This window comes from Biomphalaria glabrata, chromosome 6 (assembly GCF_947242115.1).
Source record: "Biomphalaria glabrata chromosome 6, xgBioGlab47.1, whole genome shotgun sequence".
NCBI classification, from domain to species: Eukaryota; Metazoa; Mollusca; class Gastropoda; family Planorbidae; genus Biomphalaria; species Biomphalaria glabrata.
Genome location: NC_074716.1, coordinates 21,371,123 through 21,396,298, shown reverse-complemented (window position 1 = coordinate 21,396,298; position 25,176 = coordinate 21,371,123). Strand labels below are relative to the sequence as shown.

Sequence of the window (25,176 nt, the reverse complement as noted above, 5' to 3'; positions counted from 1 at the left end):
TTGGTGACTGACATATAGGCTATGTAGTTTGCTTTATTTATTTATTGAAGAGGTTTTTTAAACCTCAAAACCTCCGGGATGGGTGTTTTAAACTCAAAACCTCACTCATATGCGCTTCTGGAATCCTTTGACTTAAGTAGTTTTGTTTTTTTTTAATTGGTGAGGGTTTTGTTTTTTTTTGTTCCCCCCCCCCTCCCACTTTGCTACGCCCATGTGGTCTACGTAGCGTTTGTGGCTCAACAGAAAATTATACTTATTTTACGTTTGTTATACACCTTTAAAGGTCTACACAGACTATCTAGATCTATTTCAAGATCTTGTCAACGTCGAGCTGCATAACAAATTTTATTGACACTGTAACAACTAGAGTCTAGATCTAGAGATTTACCAGTAACAACAGATGTTTTGTTAGGTTTAAAAAAAAAAAAAAAGAGTTCTGCTAAACAAGTTTCCCTTTTCCCATAGTCCTTTGCGCTCTTGGCTGGAAACAACAATAGGGAGAAAGGGAGAAAAAAAAAGTATCACAAAAATGGCACTGGCCAGGAACAGTGTGTCTAGAAGGAGCTCTAAAAATGAATTAGAAAAGGATGACGAGGACGGCGAAAACAATGGATACATCCAAGTATTTGTGAAACCTCTAGAACAAGGCAGCTGCAGCTATTTATTTAAATGGTTGGGTGTAAACAAAGTCAATTTCAGTTCACAGCAAGTTGGAGTGTGTTACGGTGGAACTACATTAGTTGTCAGTGTGTTATTTTATCAGTTACTGCGTTGTGATGTGGGGATTTTATTTCAGCGTTTATGTTCGCTCGTTGTTCCAATGTTTTGCATTATGTGTGCTTTCTATTGGCTATCATTATATTTTCGACGTACATGGAGCAATACAAGTATTTATTTATTATTCTGTTCATGCTACATGGGCGAATTTTTTGCTCAAATCTTTTTTCGTGACTGGGGTGAAAAAATTGAGGAAAACAACAGCTCAACAACTGTATTATCAAACTATACAACACAACCTCTAGTCATTGTCTGTGTTCTATTATTTATAAGTGTAGCTAGTGTATTTTCAAGTTTAGAGACCAGTCACAGTGCTGGTGTAATATTACTGGTGAGCTTTACAAGGTTTTTAGCCTGCTCAGCTTTACAGGATATTCCCATTGGTCTAAGGCCCTTTGTAGCTTACTCATGTGGATTTGCTGGAAATATTGTTGCAAAATATATGGAGGCTCTACTAAAGCCTCAAATTCAAAACTATACAACACAGGATGGAAAAATTCCAGTTATCAAACGTAGGAGATCTAGCTCATCAAGTGCACATGCATTTGCTGCACACAGATCAGCCCGGCGAACATCTCTACCAGCATTGATTCAGAAAAGCCAGGTAAATAAAATAAAGATATACATGTTTGAAAGGCATTTTCGTTGTTGTAGTTTTGTGTGTTGAATTCCAATTAAAAGTTTTAAAAAATTTAAAAGTAATGCTAAAATAGATTATATAATATACCAGTTTATAGAATCTTGCAAAATATATCCACCCTACTTCATTTTAGATTTTATTAGTATATGAAAAGTGATTTTTACTCAGATTACAATAACATTTATATAATTATACAGGGTTATTAAAAAAGAATGCACTAAACCCGTTGCCCTATTAGATGTTAAAAAAAAGATACATTGTTGGACATAAGTGTTGAATATAATTCAAGCTTTTATTTCATGCTTTATAAGTGCTCAATGTGACGACCACCATCGGCATGGACAACATCAAGCTGAAATGAAAATTCTTCCCTAATGAGCTTGAGGATGTTGCAGTCCACTGTGTTGATTGCATCTTCTGTTATTCAATCTTTCATGTCATTGATATTTACAGGCAACAGTGGGACAAAACCTTTTTGTCTTTAACATGTAATACTCCCATTGGAAAAGTCACACACAGTGAGGTCGGAAATCTGGCGGCAAACCGCAGAGAGCAAAATAAAAAAGCCTTCTGCTGAAGAATCATCTTTTTTAGAGTAAACAAGCCATTTTTCTACTAAGACAAATGGATATTGACAACTTGAAAATGACACCCAGTTAAACAAGGATAACTCCTGTATCAAATGGCTACTGATTCAGTCCATCACACTGCTTTCAAAATTAATAAAAGAATGATGGTTTTGGTGCATTCTTTTTTAATTCATCCATAAATCAACTGATCTTTTTAGAAAGTAGAAGTCTATTAAAGAAAGTTTGTGGTCTTTTTTAAACATATCTGCTGGAAATTTCCTCTTTCTTTTCATTTATCTGTTGAAATGAATGATAAAAAATTCATTGGAATTAACACGTTTGGAACTTTTTAACATAAAAAAATATATATATAATTATAATTAATTGTGAAACCACACAAAATAACATGCTTAGAGCTTAGCAAATTCTTAATGTAAAAAAAACATTAAATATATCACAGCCAGGAACACCAATGACTTCTCAGAGTTTAAGGCACTAGCATGCATGACTAGATAACATACATGCAGAACTCTAAAATCTCATCTCTATAAAAACACACTTACAAGTAAGTTTTGTGTGTGTAGACTTCTGCATATATTGTTTTTGGATTGAACTTTGGTGAGGTACAAAAGATCCTATATTTGAATGGAAAGTTATTTGTTTAAGTTTTATTATTATTATTTTTTTTAATTTTAATAGGTAGGAAACTTTTTTGTCTTTTCCATTTTTTTTAATAATTTTTTTTTTGCAAACTTCTGCATTTATTGTGTTTAGACTCTTCTGTACACCAATAGCTTAAAAAGTAAAACGGTTTCTTGTGATTTCCACAATTTAATTTATAGATGAGTTTTTAGAATTTTGTTTTTTTTTATGTTCTAGATCAGTGGTTCCCAAACTTTTTTTTATCTCGTAGACCCCTTGCCATGTTTTCCAGTTTTCGGTAGACCCCCAGTATTTTTTCATCAATTTCATGTGCTTTTTCTCACTGATTTCTAGGCCATATATATTCATTGATGAAATAAAAGTTAAAATGGAGCAAAAACAAATTTAATATTCCTTACATGCATTGACTAAAGTAAACAAAAAATTAACGCCTATGAAACAAGTCTTTTAAATCTAGACTATGTCTGATTTCCGCTTAATTTCTTTGTTTTAAAATTGGATCTTAAGCACCCAAGAATTCAGAAAAATATTGTCAAATATAAGTATTTCGACAACTATCATACTTCAGTGTGAAGGAGCTATTGATCAAAGTTTCAAGTACCGGGCAGTTCTTTATGGATTTCTTAATTCATAACAAAACAAAAATATGAAAAATAACACTAATTATCAGGCATGGTTAACTAGTCAAGCTTTTTTTTTTCTAGAAGTATGTCGTTTGCGAGTAATAACATAAGAACCTTTCAATGTCATTTTACCATCACACATTTGAACAGTATTGTTACCTAAAGGAATTTTTATCATGATTTTTTCTAAATTGGCCTATTCTGAACTTAAAGTGTTTGAATATATTTCAAATCTCAATCTATGATGGCTTCATTGCGATATAGCTTCAAACTTTGTTGCATAAAAAACAAAAATGCGATGGCTTTTTCAACAAGGACAGAATTTAGCCAAATTTCTAATAAGCAGCACTGTCTACTGTTCTTTTTAGACTAGGCCATGTACAAATATTACCTTTCATATAGAAACAATTATGCTATTTAAAATAGTATGTTAAAATTTTAGATACAAAATATTCATTCGACTAACAGGGTTAAAGTTCAAAGGATTAATTAATGTGCAAATCATTAATGGGAAATGAAATTTAAAATCTCTGCATCTTTAAATGAGATCCACTATCATACACCCCCCAGTTTATTTTTTTCACTTTCGTAGATCCCAGGGGGTCTAAATAGACAACTTTGGGAATCACTGTTCTATATTATACTAAGCATTCTTCTTTTTACATTTATCTTATAAATAAATTACAGATTCTATGGTTCTTCAAAAGAAGATATCTATGAAGTATGCATATCTGCATGTTAATCTAGTCATGCATGCTAGTGCCTTAAACTCTGCTTAGTCATTGGTGTTCCTGGCTTATTCAGGCAACTAGTTCCATGCTCTAATGACCAGAGAGACCATATTTGTACAAATCTGTTTATATACAAAAGAGTAATATTTAAAGCAATAGCAAGTTACATGAAGTTTTGCTTTTATTCATTTGTATTACTTAATTATTTTTTTTTTTGCTTTCATTACAAATGTTCATATTCCAAGCTTGCTTATTTAGAATCTTTTTGATGCATTATATAAATTTAAATTTAAAAACCTTTTAATGGTTCTAACCATAAATTTACTCCAGTCTGGTTATTGGAAAACATTAAATAGAATTAGTAAGAAATTCTCTATGAGCTACATTGTCCCTATTATTCTGCTAACCACACTGAAAAATTAATATTTTGTTAACAACATTGAACCTTGGATTTACTGCAAAATAAGTTTCATAATTAAATTATTATTTCTAGTCTACTTTTGTTAAACATGTCTTAGTATATGATTGGGTTAAGTTTTTTTTTGTTCTTCTTTTTTTTTTTTTAATTATGGTTTATATTACTTTCTGTCTTTGATGATCCTTCTTTTTTGAGTATAGATTTCATAGATGCCATTCAGTTCAAATCTTTTTTATTGTGAAACTATGACACTGACATGCATAGGAAGGGATAATGCTGTATAAGGGTTAAAAACAAAACAATAGCTAATCCCATATTATTATTTAACAATAATTTTGGTTTGGTTAGCTTAAAAGAACAGCTACATGTGTCTGCTGGCACTAGTATTTCTGCTACATTGTACAGTTTTTACAAGCAGTGATTTTTTTTATGATCAATCTTATCATACACATTTATTGGTTTCATATAAGCTGTGTATACTACATGATTTATTACAGACCATTTATGTTACCACAATAGGTTTATCTGTTCTGATGATATAGCCCATTCACTCCATTAATACTTGCTACTCTGGCCACAAAAGAAGTTCACTTAGAGATAGTCTACCTGTCTACCTGTTACCTTGTATGCTAACAAATATTTTAAAAGTTAAACAACTCAAACAGTGTTTACTAATGGTGGGTTACAATTTGAAAGTGCAAAGGCTGAAATAAAAAAATAAAAAACCAACAAAATGTAACACAAAATATATGTTTTCAAACTTTTTATGTCCTCAACAAATTTGTTTATTTAAAAAATAAAAGAGTTTGAATGAGATAGTTTTATTTATTTATTTATTTTTTGTTGCTATTTTCTAATTAATTTTCTTCCTTTGTTTTGTTGATGAAGCATATCAGATTAGTTGATTTATAATCTATATGGCGGAAAACAGATTGAGCTCTCAACATTCTACTTTAAGGACCATTTTTTTGACCAATTTCAAAATTACTTTTATTGACATATTATATATCAAATTTATTGCCCAAGAATAGAGGAATTCAAAAAAAATAAAATCAGAAGCAACAGACAATTATTTAACTTGAAAAAATGAGGTCAAACACACTTACCCCTAATAATGAAAAATTCCTCACTCACAGAAGATATGTCCCATAATCCATGAATTTCACAAATTCACAATATTATTTATAGAAAAATATATCCCAAAGTAAAGTATATTTATAGAACATTTGAAAAAAATATAAAAACAAGTTTTTTAAGTCATTTATGCAAATTAATTGAGCCACCCCAGACCCCACCCCCTCCGTAAAAAAAATTAGGTTGCAAATTATACTTTATCATTATCCTAAATAACAAAAACATAATCAGTTTAGACATATTATGTATCAATTTTAATGCCCAAGAAGAGAGGAATCCAAAAAAAGTAAATTCATTATCATCAGACAAGTATTTAACATAAAAAAATGAGGTCAAACACACTTACCCCTAATAATGAAAAATCCATAATTCACAGAAGATATGTCCAATAATCCATGAATTTCACAAATTCACAATATTATTTGCTTAAAACTATGTCACAAAGTAAAGTATATTTATATAACATTTGAAAAAAAAACAACAACCTTAAAAAGTATTTATAATTAATAAATAAGCCCCCTCTTCGGCCCACGCTACCAATAAAAAGTCTTTTTTTTTTCTCTTATCTTCATGTTTTAACATGATACTATTTATATCAATTTTAGATAAAGGTTATAGATATGTATAATTTTAGACTAGAAAAGATCTAATATTAAATGAAATATTAACAAGATTTAGATCTATTCTAGTTCTTGATCACTTTTTAGATCTAGGTCTAGAGTCTAGAGTACTCTACTTAGAGTTAGACCTAATAAAGCTTAACTTGCATGGTGCATGATCTATATCTATTGACTATTCTGTTTACTATCTCAAATAATCTCAATCTTTGTATCTGTAGTAACTGTTGCTGAGAAAAAAATAAAAACAACTTTTATAATTTGGTTAATATGTGTTTGTTGTTATTTTTAACTATGTCACTATGTCTATTGAATCCCTTCTACTCTTGTTTATAATTGACTAGGTCACTAGATCTATCTAGATTTTTTCCACTTTAACTTTAAGTAATTTAAGATGTAGATCTAGAGATCAGATCTAATTTAACCCTACTGAGTTTATAAGATCCTATGATTTAGATTTAGATATATAAAATCTTAGATCTAATCTACATTTAGATTCCTAGATCCACACGTGTACATCGCTAATTGACTATCTACTAGTAGTACTAGTTACTAGATCTAGAAATGACTAGATAGTAGATTTAGATCTCATATTTTTTTCCATTTTAAAATCTAGTCCTAAGTCTTACTATGAATTATATTTAGACGTAGATATAAGGCTATATAAATTATATAGATCTAAGACCTAGAGTCTACATTTAGACTTAGACTAGCTCACTACGGTCTTGATTCTTGATCCACGTGTGTACATCGCTACTTGACTATCTACTAGAAATGACTATATATAATAAATATAGATCTAAATCATCTAGTTCTAGATCTAATCTATCCTGATAAGAGAATTTAGATCTAGATCAGTAAATATTTAAATAATTTCACGCTTATTAACTCTAATGACTAGATCTAGACTAATCTAATCTCAGAATCTAAGTCCAGTGACCTAGATCTAGTCCTAGACCTAGAGATCGATCTATGTCTAACTAATCTAAAAGCATTTCGCTAGATTGATTTTAAAATATGGTTAAGATCTAGTCTTTATAGATCTAGATCTGTAGAAACTATTATAGATCTAGAGATAGATTAATTTAGATCTAAAATCTAAGTTCAAAATGTGCCCCCCCCCCCCCTCGCGCTGAAACATCGCATTGCCGGGCCGATTTTATGACGCATGCAATGCACCAATATTAAAGTAAAATAATTGCCGTAGTAGTCGATATTAATTTAAAAATTATAGGTTTTTAGCTTTTACAGACTAAGATCTCAATTCAGAGGTGCACCTTCAGGTTGACTAAGTCAAAACGCGTGTTTTGTTTTTTTTTCACCGCGCGCGCCTGGCTTAAGATAGATACCCGTGTTCCCGTCCTTGAAGTTAATTATTGAAGATTACGACATCCTATTATTAAAGCAGAATAATTAACTAAGCAGTTGATATTATGAACTGAATTATCTGTAATAGATTCTGTCTATAATTACCTTTGCTAGATGCTATCGCTTCGAATTATTCTGAGCGAATGATTTTTAAAAAAAGCACATTGAAAGGGAGGTCATGAAGTTAGTTCCGGCGACCTCCATTCTCATTGGTTTAAAAAAAAACAAGATTTTATAAATATTTTTTTTTTAAATAACCAAAAATAAAAAAATAATAATAAATTATTATGATGGAAATACAAAAATAAGTGTTTTACAGCGAAAATCTGCAAAATATAAATAATATTTAAAAAAAAATGTACACATTGTTTGGCGACATCACAAATTCAAAAATTGCATCGAGGCTATTTTTTTTCAAATTTAAGACAAAAGAAGCATTTTATTTACTTTTTTTTTTCTTTATGGTGTGCAACAATCATTTTTAAATACTAAGTATGTATTTTATACATGAGTTATATTTCTAAAATATGTTTCTTACCTTTTGAAATGGGATCACATAAATCCAAAAGTAAATGTTGTCTGTCTTTTTGGCAATACTTCATGATATTCACAAACGCACAAATTCAATATAAAAACGAATTTCACAAAAATTTTGCTAATGAAGCTTCCAGAAACATAGATCTATCCATCAGTAAAAGCAAATATACCACAGATGGTCTATATTCAGAGATAATGAATATTGAACTCGAAAAATGCATTTTCAATAGAGAATCTGTTTTCCGCCATATATAATTTGAGGTTTCTTGAATGTTAAGAGCTAGTGGAATGGAGCAGGCTTGCAGAAATCATGCTTTAAGATCTATACTACTATAGCCAAACCAGTGGAGGAGCTTTGCAAATTTTGAACAGAAAAGTACTAGAATAAACATATATTTATTATCTAAAATCATACCAGGATATTAATGGTATCAAAGAAACAAAATCAGCTTTTAAAGGTAAACTCTTCATAAAACAGTAAAATATGGCAAAGTTTCTATGTCTGATGCATCAATTATAATAAACATTCTTAGTTATTACAGTCTATAATTCCAAAGATTAATACATGTAGTTCTAATCTTATCTTTGAATTATAGGCAACAAAAATTGTATGCGATAATTTTAAATAGAAATGAAAGGAAATTAATTTTTATGAAAATTTCAATATTAAAATTTACTGGACAACAACACTCACTATTTTACATTAAAAGCAACTTATTTCTTATAATAATAAGATGTGTGTGTGTAGGAAATAGTGAGTGATAAATAAAACCCAGACGTATATTTCTTGTCTTGAAAGTTATTTTTATAAAATCAATGCTCACTGTTCTTCCAATTGAAACTTTTTATCAGTGGTTTGATTCTTTCACTGTGTATGTAGACATTTATAAAGAGGAGGAGAAAAGTGTAAAGAGCTTAAAATAAAAAAAAAATGTTCTCCCAGAAATATGAAAAGCTGTTGAAAGGGAATGGAGAGCACTTCAATTTTAATTATGAAGAATGGTCCTGGTAATGAATGCAGCCTAGGTGCCAGACATGCTCTAACATTTCAATTCAGACAAAGTCTAGAAAGCAGTAATTGCAAGTAGCCCAGTCTATATTTAGTCTTAAAGTTTCTTTTATAAAGGTGCTTAGGGTTCTTTAAGCATACTTGTTTAGGATTTAGAGGGAGTATTGATTTAAAAAAAAATGATAGATAAGTTATAGAAAGTATTTATTAGCTTAATTTTAGATGTCCTTTTTAAAAAAAAAAAAATTAAATACTTTACTGAAAGGTAAATATGTTTTTCTGAACTGATAGTCTGATTTTAAAATGATCTTTTTGCTTATACTTACCATTTATAAATAAATGTTAATCTATTGATTTTTAAAAAAGAAAAATCTGATTCTGAACATTACAGACCATTATCACTAACCAGTATCACATGTAAAATACTAGAACACATAAAATGTAGCAACATCATAAATTACTTAGAAAAACATAGTTTCCTCACACCATACCAACATGGCCATAGGAAATAAAGGTTATGTGAAATTCATCTAATAGAACTAATTGATGATTTTTCAAAGGAATTAGATAATAATGAGCAAAATGCACTATTTTATGAGTCTTTTCTAGGGTATTTGACAAAGTTCACAACCATAGCTTGCTTAAAAAAATTAAAATATAAAATATGTGGGCATTGCTGGTTCATTACATCAATGGATTTGGGATTTCCTGATAGGGAGAGAAGAAACTATTATAACAAATTGCTCCAAATCAACACCAATAATAGTAAACTTAGGTGTACCTCAAGGATCAGTATTAGGCCCACTACTCTTTCTACTTTACATTAAAGACCTACCAAATAGCATTAGTTCAGGAACAAAAGTCAGATTATTTGCAGATGATTGCATAATATAGAACTCTAAAAACAACACAAGATACTGAAATATACAAAAAGAATTACAGAAATTGGAATCTAATTGAAGCATGTCTTTTCATGCAAAACAAGAAAAAAAGAATTAATATTAAGTGTAATTCTATCAACTAGTTTGGATGTGCCATGTGTAATAGATCTAGATTAGAAATATTTTTACCATTTGTTTTTGTTTAGTGCAATTTCATGCTTTTAGATTTCTCAATGTACTATGATCCTATCACTGATCTTGACTAGTGGTGGTGGGGGGGGGGGGGGGGGAAAGAAGGATGGTAATTATGTGAATGTTACCATGATTGCTTTTTAAATGCATATAAAAAAATTGTATCAATTGAATTAGAACTTGAGGGCTCAAGCTTCCTCAAGGGCACTAATTCAACTTATACCACCACATCTGTTAAGTACATTGTCTTGCCCTTGTTTGATGCAAAAAAACAAAACATTAGTTAATAATTAATTGTTTGTTTAAAAAAAAATCGATACATGTTTTGTTAGGTACAAGAAATAATTGTGAAAACATTTCAACTTGATCCAAGATTGGGTGTGGGAGAAATAATGTTTACAACAGTTTACCAATAGACAGAGAAGTTGATATAAGCTTTGTAAAAAATGTCAGTTATTAAGAGTAACCAAAAAAAAACCAACACCAAAACTATATATATATTTGTGTTAATTACACAGACTAAAAACTCACACATGTAGGTGTAATAATAAATGAAAAAATTATCATAGAATTCCCATATTGAGGATATTATTAAAAAATCAAACAAAGCATCATGGTTTTTTAGAAGAAATTTTTACAAACTTAGTTTAGCCAATATTAGAAATGCATCCTCTGTTTGGGACCCCTCAACTCAAGAAAACATGAAACTAGAAAAAATGCAAAATAGAGCAGTGAGATTTATTAGAAACAAATATTCACATTTGATTAGAGTAACACAATTAGTAAAATAACTAAATTTAGAGACAATTTAGGACAGAAGAATAAAAATAAAGTAGCAATAATACATAAAACACTGAAACATAATTTAACCTTCACCTATCCTCTAGTTTGTTAGACCGTTGGGGCTCCACACAAGATTTGTTGACCATCTTTCATCATTCCTGTCTTTTCCCTTGGATAGAACCTCTTTAAATGGCAGGCCCGTCCATTCTTTTATGTTGTCTTTCCATCACTTTCTCTGTCTGCCTCTTCTTCTTTTTCCTGGTACTATTTCCTGAAGGAAGGTCTTTATGAGCCCCGAAGACCTTGTAATATGGCCATAGAGTTTTAGTTTGTGTGTTTTTTTTTGTTTTTTTTTTACAGCAGGTCTAACACTTTCTCTAATCTCTTCGTTTGTGATGTGGTCTTTAAATATTTTACCTAGGATCCTTCTATAGCATCTCAATTCCATTTGCTAGGATTCTCCTCTCTAGTTTGCAGTTAGCGTCCAAGACTCACAAGCATAAAAGAATTTGGCCATGACCAGGGAGCTCATTAATTTGCCTTTGTCTTTCCATATTGTTTTGAGTTTTATAAGTGCTGCTGTGGACTATGCAATTCGGCCAGTTGTTTAGGTTTGGGACCCTCAACTGAGACGATAGCTCTGAGGTATTTAAAACTACTGACACATCAACTTTTCATCTCCAATGCTGATGCCCCCCCTTTTTTTTTGTTTTGGTCATAATTTGAATTTTTTCAGCATTTATTTGCATGGAACTGTAATTTACAAATAGAAAAACAAAACATAATTAGAAAAACACAAAGTTTAGGCAGATTTCTTATTACACATGCTAGGACAAATTCATACAAGTGCTCCTTCTTCCCAAAGTGCCATTAGATAATTAGAGCCTGAATTAGCCAGGAAAACCAAGCCAATGACTTAGCAGAGTTTAAGTCACAGATTAACATGCATGACTAGATTGACACATGAAATGTGCACGATGTAATTATCCTCTCTTTTGAAGTTACGTCTGTAATCTATAAGATAAGAAAATGTAGTGGATCAGAAATGCAAGGTATTTGAGTAAGCTTAGTTGATGTACTGTTAAATGCCTTCTAAGATGGGAGTCTATTTTTTTTTTGTCTAAATTTGTGAAAAATCAACAACTAAAAATCTCTCAGTTGATTTACTCACATAATCTAACTTTCCCAAAGACATTTTGGTGTGAATTTGGAAATTGTGGAATAGTTTTCTTTCTGTTTTCAACATTTCTTTACTTGGGTATTAAACTAGCATTCATTGATTTGGCTGATGATTGTTTAGTTGGTATATAATTTTCCATAGTATTTTTTGTGGGCTATTTCTGAGGTCATCTACTAGTTGGTTTAATTTGGCTTGGGATAATTTCAGTTACATAGCATTTATTCCATAGAATTATTTTTGTTTTACGTTTTTCTTTGCTTAGTACTTTTATTTGAACTATTTTCATGATTTCACTCTCACCAAACTTTGTGTTTGAACCAATCAAATGAATACAGACAATCCAGTGTCCAGGATAAATAGGAAATATTTCCAAAATATACAGCAAAACTAATTCATTAATTGATGGCAATAACATTTGTAACTTTGTGAGAAATGCTTACATTATGGGAATTAAGTCATTATGCCTTTGTTTAAAGCTTTTCAAGAAAAATCTATATAGTATGTATATGTGTTTGCAAAACATTTGTATTTGATTTTAGACTCAATTATTTTTTTTTGTTCAAAGACTGTGCATAGTGTGGTCTTTATTTTGTGAGTGTGATAAATTCTGCTTTACTCTTTGTTTCTCTGTTTCATACAGTCTTCAACAGCAGGCTATGAATCTGCTATACTTGGTGAAGCTCATGGTCTGATTACAGATATGCTTGCTGATAGTAGCCTTCCACCACACATCATCTCAGGACTAAAGGCAGTCAGTAATCTATTAAAACCTCCTGATGCACAGAGCTCTTTCCACAAGCCCAGAGTCAGTCCCCTTGTGTCACTGACAGAAAGTACTACATATGGTTCTGATAGTGAAGAAAGTCCCTACACTGGGGAGAGACCATCCACACTTCCTAAGGTATGATACATACATTTTTAAGGATTCTCAATTAATTACATTTTTCCCCCTACAAAATACAATACAATATATTTACTTTAGCCAGTTCATCTCTGTTCATTTACATGCTTGTTTCAAGCTGCTAAATAAAGCTCTTCTTTGTGATGGTAGCTGAAATAGAGTGTGCATCCTTTGTAATGTAGGACTGAATGCTTGATTTATCAGGCTAATGAAAGCTTGAATTTAAAAAAAACAACAAAAGCACAGATTTACAAACAGATTTTCCATAGTGAATTTATTAAAATTAATTAAACCTTTATAACATTAAATATTTTCATTTTCTGCCTTAATGTTCATATTAATAGGACAATAAATGGTGCAGTGTTAACATTTCACACAGTATATAAAATGGGAGTTTAGTGCAGTCACTTATCTATAAAAACTAGATTAGTTAGCAATGTTAACTTTTTGTTTTTTAAAGTCTTCTTTGTTCTATAGAGTAAATGATGTTAATTATAACTGTATCTAGGCTAATGGTTGATGGTGGAATCAAACACCTTTATCTTCTCTTGCTTAGACCACATTAACAAATAGAGCTGCATAAACTCAGGACTTGAGTCTTTGAATCACAAATAGAAAAAAAGGTACCTCCACTAGAACTGGTGACAGCTGCGCATTGAACTTGTCAACATATCCCTTTTCAACTAGTTTGTTGGGTTCATGTTGGTTTTTCTTGAATAATTAATTCGGTGGAATAATTAACAACCAATGAATTAAGAGAAAATATGTTATCCTATTAGCTTTATAACACAACTTTTAAACTAAAAAATCTTTTATCATCATCAGATCATAGGCTTCAGATAATGTAGACATAGATTTATTGACAAAACTTATTTTAGTTTAGAAAGGCAGATAGTTTGTAATTTGCCATTACTGCTAATGTTTCAACAGATGTCAACGTTAGCTCCAAATGACTTTAAATGTGCTGAATGCATAATTAGGAATTATAAGGGAAATAAGTAGGTAAAGTTTGAGCAACATATTTGTACACTTCTAAAGATAAGTTTGTAGTATTACAAATTGATCAAAATGGTTGTATTTGTCTGTTTGTTGACAGTAATTTAATTAGTATATTCTAGATATAAACAAAGTCCATACTAACCCCAAATCACTTTACTATTAAAAATAGACAAACACTAATCCAAATCCTTATCAAATGAGTTACCCTAGTAGCTTTTTTTTTGTATAGATTGATTTATCAGATAGTCAGTAACATTTTTACATTTGTACAACCCAGTTTTCTGTTCAATATATATCACTTTTGATATATTCTTTTAAAAAAAGTTAATCCAAATTAACTTTTTTGTGAAATTTTTGTTACTTAAGATACATTTTATTTTTTCAAAAGCGTCTTCGCCGTAGTCTACCACCATCATTAATCAGAAGAATGTCTACCAGCACCTGGACCACCACCACATCAGCCACTGGCATGCCAACTCTTGAACCAGAACCTTGTCGCATGCGTTCATCATCTTTTCGACACTCTAGGGAAGGAACTCCTGGTTCAAGTCCAAATGGAAGCCGGAGCAATAGTCCATCACCAGCTTCTGTTTCTAATAGCACTACAATTTTGACCATACCAAAGTCTAGGTCATTTTCACTTGCTTCTGCCCCAACAGTTCAGTCATCATATTCAAGGCGCTTTCCTAGAAAAAGTGCCACTAGTGAGTCTTCATTGCTATCATTTGGTTCAGCTCCCAGTAGGATGGAAAGCAAGCAAAGTATTAGCCCACTAGCACGTACAGGAGAATCTATAGATGAAAGGGAGGCCAACACTGTCAAAGTTTTATCCAGCGTCTCTAGCTCAGCTATCATCCAGAAAAGAATCATCACGTCTGATTATGAGAGCAGTGATTCACCAAGCAGTAGTGATCATAGTGATAATGTCTATACTTCAGAGGATTTGGGATGTCTTAACAAGAAGGTAATTTATGCACTAACATTTAGAACATTTAGGTTAGATCAAATTGTGACAACTTAGTTGTCCACTAAATGAAATAAGTAATGGTCTCCCTTGACTATGATGTAATGTTATCTATTTTATTTGACCTTGTAGTTGTGCTCATCTAGTATTTATGACAATATTCAAGTCAAAATGAGATTGCAATCCACATAACTTCATTGTTTACTAAAGTAAAAAGTGTAAAAGTTTTTTTTTTTCAAGGTGGCTTTAGGTTAGCTTAAATCTTTATGTGAAAGAAAGTAATCAATAATTTTAATTAAAATAGTCTCTACTCTTTTGTTATTCTGTACAATAAGGCTCGGCTAGCTTTCTAAACCTCTGAGATTAAAAGAAAAAAATTATTATTTAAATCAAATATAAAAAACAACAACATTTGTTTGGAGTATTTTCTTATCTATTTATTGTTTGTTGCAAAAGCTTTACATTTATATACTGCTTTATGGAATATTTATATGTATAAAAATTACATTTACGATTTAAAAAGGATTAACTTTTTAAAATTGTTTATTTTATTTTAGATTTATGAAAATACAGAAGTCAGTTTTTTCCAATTATCAGTTTAATTTTTTAAACACTTATCTATATTATAAAGTAGAATGTGAGGTGTATGTATGTTACTTATAGACATCAAAACCGCTTGACCAATCTTGATAAAACTAGGCAGGAATGTTCCTTGGGTACTAACTTAGACCGTAGTGTATGTATTGTAGCCCTAAAACAAACTTCAGACCCTCAAAAAAAATAAAGTTGTCCGACTCTATTACAGCTATAGTATTTTATGGATCTAGGCCATGGTTAACAATGTTGACATGAGAAAAGATCGAAAGGATTTAGACCTAGATCTAATTTTAAGAAATACACTTTGCGCACATAGTTTTTTACTTTGACACATGAAAATACAAAAGAAGATCCATTGATTTCATTATATAATAAAATTAACCTTCAATTTTGTGTTTCAAAAGCATTTTTTACATAAATTAGTTCCTGATATCTGTGACTACAGATTTCCTGGCGAACATTCTTTCATTAGACATTACCAAGCAAATTGGTTACACATTAACACATCTCTCTACTGAGTCTATTCCTAGGTCTAGGTCTAAAACTCTTATTGAACTCTAAGATGATAAAACTTCTTTTCGCAAAGATAGTTTTGTGCTTTAACACATAAACATACTAATTATTGTCCATTCATTTGATATTTTAATCAATTTAACATTCAAATTTGTTTTTCTAAAGCATTTTTAATACATTCGCTCGCTGTTCACTAAAGTTGCGTAGCCGTGTTGAGATAGGCCTAAATTCATTCATGAAAAAAGGTCACGCATGCGCAACACAGAATGAACTCTATAAAAGCCAAATTTTGTAAACTCTAGATTAGTGTAGATTTAGATCTATGTCTACCTCAAGATCTACTTTATACTTTAACACATGAACATACAAAATTAAGTCTATTCATCTCAAATTTTAATCAAATATATGTAGGCCTAAAAGCAAATGTTTTAATTTGAAAAAATGGATTTAAGCCTATTAGCTATTTTGATTTCATAGCTTCATTCACACTATTTTTACATTGACACATTCGCTTTACTTATTACATTATTATTTCGTTTATTTGTGACTATATCGACAGTAATGCGCAAATAAAGACCTGCGGGTCGCGGGTAACAAATGTCTAGTAATAAAATAATTGAGAGTTTTAGACTTGACAAGGTATAGCTTCATTGGTTTCTCTCATCAGTCTCTGCACAGGGTTTGGGCCTATTTTGTGGTGTTTTTTTTTATAGCTTATGAAGGCATCATGACCCAAACTTTCTTTGTTTTTACTTTGTCTGGCAGGGTCACATTTAGACATGTTTATTGTATTTTCTATACAGTCATTCACCCCTGCAGCAGTCAATCTTTGTTAATCATATCCTTATTTGAATGTTTCACAGTAGGAATCATTTCAGTGTGTGTTTTTTTTTTTAGGAACTGTTGCGACAGTTACCTGGCACAGTGGCCAAATTAAAAGAAAAAGCTCAACCATTGGATGATGGAGAAGACGATAAAGAACGTGAAGGGGATGATGAGGCAGAAGATGATGATGATAAATTGATGATGGAAGAGCAAAAGGATAAGTCGTCAATTGAAAAAACATCAGAAGAGAATATTTTATTGACATGTATCAGTAAAGAACTGAAACTTTTATTTGATCCAGAGAAAGAGATAGAAAAAAATCCATTGTTAAATATCAATCAATTGAATCAGTGGGATTTTCCTATTTTCAAAGTAGCTGACTCTGAAGGAACATATCTACTCACTAAGGTAGCGTAATAGGATTAACTTTTTTAAACATCTTCCTACTTGGCACTAAAGCCTTCAGTTAATATATTTATTGAAAAGACAAGGTGTTTTTTTTTTTTCAAACAGCTAGTAATTAATTTTTTTACTAATGGACTTCTCTGCATGACTATTTTGAAGTAATTTAGGCAGTAGATTATTGTTTTAAGAAATAGGAGTGTATTAGTGTTGTTTTTTTTTTCTAAACATGGTTTCCCTCATTCATCTGAAACTATCCCATGAAGCATGCAAGAGAGTGGTTTAGAGTTATACTTGTGTTTCCCCACTCAACTTATTTGCATCTTACATCACTTTTTTTTTTTACATACTTGATAACATCCAATAATCATTCAGCTTAAACGGATATCGGAAATTTCATGACTAAGTAGTTTGCTGCCTCTGTTTCAAATAAACACTTAAGATTTAAACCTACGTTAAGGCCATTCATGTTTATTTTAAATCAGGTATGAATAATTATAAATTAAATTGCCTGTAAAAATATTGGTAATAAGCAAATATCCGAATGAAAAGTTCATTTAGTCCCGTAGCTTGCATTTGGATCTGTCAAAAAATTGTTTAAACAATTTTTACCATGTTTGGTTTGATAATTTTGATTTATATAAAAAATATGTTTTATGCTTCAAACATTTTTAAAAAGGGATTTTTACAAATTGGTTTGGCCATAAATACATTAAAAAAAAAGAGTCAATCCACCCAATATTTCCTCAAAACGTGTGATGATAGTTAATAGGGTGAATAGTCTAGACAAGCAGTTCCATATCTTATTATTTTTTTTAGCAACTCTCTTTCAGTTTACATCATCCACCCTATAGATGACATGGTCTGAAAGGGAAACTTTACTTTTTTTTTTTAATTTTTAAACACTTTCAGTTGACATTTTTCAAATAAAAGTAGACACCTTTTTATTAAACACTATGTACTTGGTGGCTTTTTAATGGGTTCTCTCTTTCAGGATATTGACACTTTTAGCAAGCTTATATATTCACTACTAATTTTATTGAAAATAAAAATGTTTGAAATAAATATAAACATTTTTTTTTGGTCATTTTTAGATTGCTTATCGGCTGTTCACAGAAGTGGGTTTAATGGAAACATTTCGCATCCCACTGGCAGAGTTCTTAAATTATTTTCATGCATTAGAGTTAGGATACAGAGAGAAGCCATGTAAGCATATAAGTTAAAGTTTTAAACTGTTAGAAATCTAATTAATAAACATGTTTTTATTGATTTGGTTTGATTACTGGATATTTCTTGTTGAATAGAATTGGTATATTTGCTCTACTTGACATCTATTAGTATTTATTTCAGATCACAACCGTGTTCATGCAACTGATGTGCTGCATGGTGTTTACTACTTAACAACACAACCCATACCAGGATTTGCTCAGATCAACACTAGTGATTTGGTCTCACGCAATGGCTCTTCTAGTGAATCAGGTATGTTCCAGTACAAAGTTGTTATTCACAAAAGCGTCTTAATTTAAGAAAAATGATTCTCAGCATTGAAATACTATACATCAACCGAAGTAGTAATGTGTGGTTTTCTGTTGTTCAGATAATGAGAACTCAGATCGCCCCTCCATTAAACACAGGGCCAGTTTTATGGCTGAGGATTCCTATGGTATTATGGGAGGTAACCTACCAGCACTAGAACTTATGGCCCTCTACACTGCAGCAGCCATGCATGACTATGACCATCCTGGTAGAACTAATGCATTTCTTGTAGCTACCACTGCTCCTCAGGTAACTCTCTTGACTTGTATTATGTGCAATAATTTATTAAGAGAAAAAGAAATAAAGAATATTAAGTCATATAATTTTATCTCATGTAAAGATGTTTTCTTCTAAAAAAGATCAAAAGAATATTACTGGAAAAACTGCTAAACAGCAATATGTATAAAATATACATTCTTATAGTTACGTCATAGATTAATGTAATTATCAATTGGTAAATAGAGCTTAATTGAGATTTAAATATATATATATATATATATGACAAAACCAACCAACAGCCCTGTCCTGTAACTGATAGTTCCCTTAAGGTCTAACTTTATATGATGAGCCCTAAGTATATATTATCTATTTAAAATATAATTTTTGTTTTACAATAATAGATCTATTTTCACAACTAATTTCTTTTCTTGTTGAACTGTTTCAAAATTAGGCTGTGCTCTATAATGACAGATCAGTGCTAGAAAATCACCATGCTGCGGCTGCCTGGTCTCTCCTTCTCAACAACTCACAAAACTATTTTATCAGTGGTCTGGAAGCTGCAGAGTTTAAAAGATTTCGTTATCTGGTTATTGAGGCCATCCTTGCCACAGACTTGAAGAGACATTTTGAAATTTTGGCTGAATTCAATGCAAAGGTCTAAGTTCATATCTAAATAAAGCTTTTTTTTTTCCCTATGGGATTGGGGGGAATGTGTGTTTGAATTATGATGCAAATATTTTAAAATATCTATTGCTTGTTGAAATATTTTGTTGTTTAAAATTTTTTTTTTTAAATTCAACTTGCAGGTGAATGATGAAGACTCAGCTGGGCTAGATTGGACGTCAGAAACAGATAGACTCCTGGTGACGCAGATGGTCATTAAATTAGCTGATATCAATGGCCCTGCTAAACGTAAAGATCTCCACCAGCAATGGACTTTCAGGATAGCAGAAGAGTTTTATGAACAGGTAATTTTTTTAGACTATTGTCAGCATTGCATGTAAGTTAGAAAATCTTCTTATAATTAATATTAGATCATGCGCAAGTATGTAAATATTTATTTATAAGACTTTTCTTTAAGTCCAAAGATTAAGGAGGAGTGCAATATTTCTTGTGGATATGCCGTCCCAACTGTGATCTACATATTTTGCTACATCCAGCGCAGACATAACCGTTGTATGCTGGTGGTAGATAAAAGTTTTCTTTCCCATGTCTACATTTGTCCTCTGCTCATGTCCTATTGGTCTCAAATGTGTATCTTGTGGCCTTTGTAATCAATCTCCAGCTGTCTCAATCAAAAGCTGCCTTCTACTAGGTTCTCTTTTCTATGTCAGTTAAAGCACGCTGGCTCCTTAGCTGGTCTTGAAAGCAAATTTATCAGTGTTCATTGCCACCTTGAAAACCTAGAAAAGCTTTGAATTTTGATATTAAATTCAAGGCCTTGAAAAAAGTCTTGAATTTTGCCAAAAGCTCATAAAAAAACCTGTAATTTCAATAATGTACCTTGAATTTTGTTTTTAATTCCTCCATAACTGTTTTTTTTATTTTGCCTAGTTAACTTTAAGGTCAGATTTAGTGAACTTTGTTTATTATTTGGTAATTCTCTTATTCTGGCACTTTTTTTTAATTGTTAAAGAAATCGATTGAGTATAAGTCCACTTCCAGTGAGACATTCTAAGAGATATGTACAACTACTACATGCATTAAGAGTGTACTACAAGGGTGTAATCAAGATCTAAATCTAGTACTAGTATTCTACTAGATTCTAGATGTAGTCCATTATAAAATATGTAAGTCGCTACAGAAATGACTGAATACAAGATACAGCTTTTTAAAAATTGAGACATAGTTTAAAGATTTAGATTCAACTTCCAGTGAAACATTGAAAGAGATGCCTACAACTAGATCTAGATCTTCTCTAGGTCAAATTTAGATATAGACCTAGTCTAGATCTAGTACACAAATTGTTACAGCTATTGCTGTAATACACAAGTATTTTTTAAAAATATTAATAAAAATCTACATTAGATCATATTCGACTAAGTCCACTTCCTGTGAGACTTCAGAGGGATGTCTACAAGGCTGTAATAAGTGTAATATCTAGTGATTTCTAGTATCCCTGCTAGTACCCAAATGCTAATGACTCTTTGTCAACAGTATAACCTTTGTTTTATTAAGTACCAGCTACACACACTAAGTTAGTGTATGGCTAAGTAGTTAGAGAAAAGATGTGAACCTAATATGTTATTTAATTTGACAGGGAGATGAGGAAGCCAGCCTTGGTTTGCCAATATCTCCATATATGGATAGAAGAAGTCCACAGTTGGCCAAACTTCAAGAAACTTTTATAAATCATTTAGTAGCTCCTTTGTGCAATGCTATGGTTACGGGAGGTCTACTTCCTGGGACCTGGGCTGAGGAGGATCCACAGGAAGGTAATGGTCTGAAGTTTCTTTACTTTTTAAGTAGTTTAAAAAAAGACAGTAACAAACTGCTAAGTCAGATGTGTGAGAATTATGAGAGCTGGCCAAATGTGGCCTCCCAGAGCGTTTTATGTGGCCCTTGGTTACCTACTTAAATTAGGTGTGTCCATAGATTCTATCACTAATGCAAATATATTTGTCAAACTAAATTAAAATATCTCTATAACTTTTGAAACTTCTATGTACAGTTCATATCTTTATAATGGTTTTTATAATTGAATCTGATCATGAAGAGGCTAAAGAAATATTCTCTATAATTCTAAAAAGTTGTAAGTAAACACAAATTATTATAATTGGCAATATATCAAAACATTCAGCATTAGATTCGTTAGATTCAAATTGTGTTTTTGCTCAACTGGAAGTTATCTTCTCTTTGTTTATAAAGTTGTGTAAAATAGCGTAATATAAATATTTGAATATTTAAGTAATGTTGGATTGGAGATAAAAGTTTTAAAACAAAACTTTAAAAAAATGAATGGTGCTGGGCCACAAGATTGTCAACTGGAATAAGCCCTTTTAAAAGGTGAATTTATTAAAGAATGGTTGTCAGAATGAAGTAGCCAATATAATATCTCCCTAACAGAAAAAGACATTAGATAGCATTACTCTGTCAAGGAGAACTGTAATTAGGTGTGTTGAAAAGCTGAAAATTTGATGCATCAACTTCATAATACAACAAGGACTTTTTGTGGTGCTCGCTGGCATTGGATGAAAGTACTGATGTACAGGACACAATACAATTACTGATATTCATCCAGGGAGTAGATACTAAGTTTCAGCTCATGGAAAAGTTACTAAGTGTTGAATTACTCAAAGACATAACTTCAGGCCAGGAGCGCTGTGTTGAAATAGCTGGGTTGGCATGGAACAAGTTGGTAAGTGTAACAACTGATGCTTTGAAGTTGATGAGTTAAAAAATGAAAGAACAACATCCTGACCATACACTCTTACCGCTCCTCTGGGTCAATTATCAGAAAAGTTGGTGGAAAACTATTTTGAATATTAAACATTTTATTGACCTAATTGTCACAGTGATCAACCTTATCAGGGTTAGGGGCATTACCCACTAGCAGCTGAGAAAACTGCTTGAAGATTTGAAGAGTAAACATTTAGATGTTCTGTACCACAGCTGTATTTGCTGGCTTAGCAAAGGCAATGTATTGAGAAGAGTGGGATCTCAAGGAAGAAATTATGTTCCTTGAAATGAAGGACATTGACTGTGACTAATAGACAGACTTAATGTTTGCCATTGAATTTATGGGGAAATTGAATGTCAAACTTCAGGGTACTTGCTTGTTTGCACATGAAATGTATGTGCTTGTAAACCTTTTCAAGCAAAGTGTAAGGGAACTCTGGGGTTGAGTTCTTTACTACATACATATGGCTCGATAATCTAGGGTATGATTCTCACATGCAGACCTTAACATGTGTAAATATTACAAAGTATCACTCAACGAAGGAGTATAAAATTAGTCTTTATTTACAGTCAACAGCAAGTACACATATAATATTGAATGCGTAGTCATTAATAACTGAGATACTAAAATGTGCCCAACTGACATACTAAAGGGTGCTTAGGCTAGATTCATTGAACAAAAGGCTATCAATGCCATACATAATATTACCCACAAATAGTCAGTTCTCATACATAACAATGAATAGAAATATAAGTTATAACATCTCCTTACGCTAGGCATAAAACTGGTAAACAAAACACAAGCACCCAATTCAGACCAGGTCAGCTCTCCATCTGCTAGACTGACCGCTAGAAACCTAATTGTCCCCCCTTGAAAATCCCGTGATAAAAACGATTCACACACCAACCAACAAAATAAACAAACACACACACAATCTCACATCTTACACCCCCCTCTCTTGACACAAAGCTTTCCCTTTTCTCCAGGCAAGAAAAGTGAAAACAGTTTTGTCATTTTCCTTTGCTGAAAGGGGAAACCATTTCTAGTGAAATAGCTTAATAATACAAGATTCAGTTGGATTCCTTGATGGTGGCATCGGAAATGAACTTCAAACCAAGTTTCAATATCAGAGTTAACCATTTAAAACCAAACCATCATAAGAACAGGTCATTGCTAACTGACTGAAATTTGAAAGCAGTCATGAGAATAACAAACTAGTACAAGAACATTAGACACAAGTTTCAACAGTTCAATACTTCACATTAAGTACATTGATGGTTAAATAGTTTTATGTAAAAAGACAATAATAAGTTAGAAGTTATTTGAAAAATTAGTTTAAAAAATTGCACACTTTTGTTGTATTGTCTATATTTGGCATGAACAAATGAAATATGTAATACCATAAGGATGTGCACTGACTTGACTTTATGCATTGTTATAAACATTTATATTTTCTGAATTAGTGACACCCTCACACACACATATATATATATATTGCTGTAACTTCAGTGGTGGACTGATAGGGTTAATGTGTGTGTGACTGACCTACACTGACACACGAGACTAAGGCGAATCACATATGTCAACGGCTGTTGAACAAGGGACTTTACTGCTAGTACACACAAAACAGTGTGTAAGAAAGGACTGTAGAGTCCAGGACAGCAAGGCAGTAAGGACTGTGTGGTAGAATGTGAGTCCTTGAAAATGTAGCTGTAAGAGTCCAGGACTAGAGAGAGAGAGACTTGTAGTCTTTAGTTAGGCAGTTCTATTGTGTAGCAAAGCATTTGAAGTTAGTGTAGCCAATTGTGTTGTATTGGCTGTCGATGCATTTAGTCATTAAACTGCCACATTGTTATTTGAAACTCTTGCTGTTAATTTCTTGTGTTAGATGTGCTTTGGTGTGTTTAGCAGTGTTTACAGAAGGCCTGATAGAGAAGATTGTAACAATATATATATACACACGCATATTTATAATTATTATTATAAATATGTGGCCCCTCACACCAAACAAATTTTGTGGCCCTCTCTAGGAAAAGGTTGCCCACCCCTGTGATAAGCTATTGCTGGCTAGTTTATTTAGGCTCTTCACCAAAACATGGTAACCTGCTGTTTATTTTCTATTTTAGCTGCTGCCAGAGAAAGTATGGAACAGATGTGTGGCACAGATACACAAGATGAAGATAATGATACAGATAATGAATCAGGTAATACACCACACACATTGGAACATTTTTTTTAACCATTAAAAAACATCATTGATTTTCTGGTGAAAGAGAACAGCTTGTTGTGGAGAACTTTTAGCTTCACTTCAACTCTTTGTGGCCAGAAGACAGACTTGTGGGTTGGAGCTCTAAACAAATTAGCATTGTAGGCATATTACTTACATTTTTGTTTTCAAACAAAATGAACTTTCCTTTCTTGAACAGAGCTATACACCTTCCACTAGCAATGTAGAAAATTTGAAAATGCACATTAAATGACAGGATGAAAAATGATTGAAACAATAGACTTCACTTCAGAACTAGTGCTTGCATTAATTTGTCTCCCCCTTTTATTCTGTTTACCCACTTTTTATCCACGTCTGCTCCAATCTTCTTACATCAGACACTGAACACTCACCCACTGCAGTTAGTTTATTTTAGTACAAAATATAATCTGATATTGATACAAAAGTAAATTAAAAAATATTCTGAATATT

General features: G+C 31.7%; 1 protein-coding gene across 2 annotated transcripts in view; it reads left to right on the top strand.

Annotated features, from left to right (window-relative positions):
• The first annotated feature begins 460 nt into the window (after positions 1 to 460).
• Positions 461 to 25,176, top strand: part of LOC106066324 (cGMP-inhibited 3',5'-cyclic phosphodiesterase 3A-like) — a 34,396-nt gene continuing 9,680 nt past the window's right edge. Inside the window, exons 1-11 of one of the 2 annotated variants that reach the window (XM_056032038.1) lie at positions 461 to 1,381; positions 12,763 to 13,023; positions 14,411 to 14,986; positions 16,994 to 17,329; positions 18,418 to 18,529; positions 18,674 to 18,802; positions 18,921 to 19,108; positions 19,530 to 19,733; positions 19,885 to 20,046; positions 21,339 to 21,513; positions 24,605 to 24,682. In XM_056032038.1, the coding sequence (XP_055888013.1) occupies positions 530 to 1,381; positions 12,763 to 13,023; positions 14,411 to 14,986; positions 16,994 to 17,329; positions 18,418 to 18,529; positions 18,674 to 18,802; positions 18,921 to 19,108; positions 19,530 to 19,733; positions 19,885 to 20,046; positions 21,339 to 21,513; positions 24,605 to 24,682 (3,073 nt within the window). In that variant the 5' untranslated portion in view covers positions 461 to 529. The remainder of the gene's footprint in view (positions 1,382 to 12,762; positions 13,024 to 14,410; positions 14,987 to 16,993; positions 17,330 to 18,417; positions 18,530 to 18,673; positions 18,803 to 18,920; positions 19,109 to 19,529; positions 19,734 to 19,884; positions 20,047 to 21,338; positions 21,514 to 24,604; positions 24,683 to 25,176) is intronic. The other variant, XM_013225314.2, reaches the window with a different exon arrangement.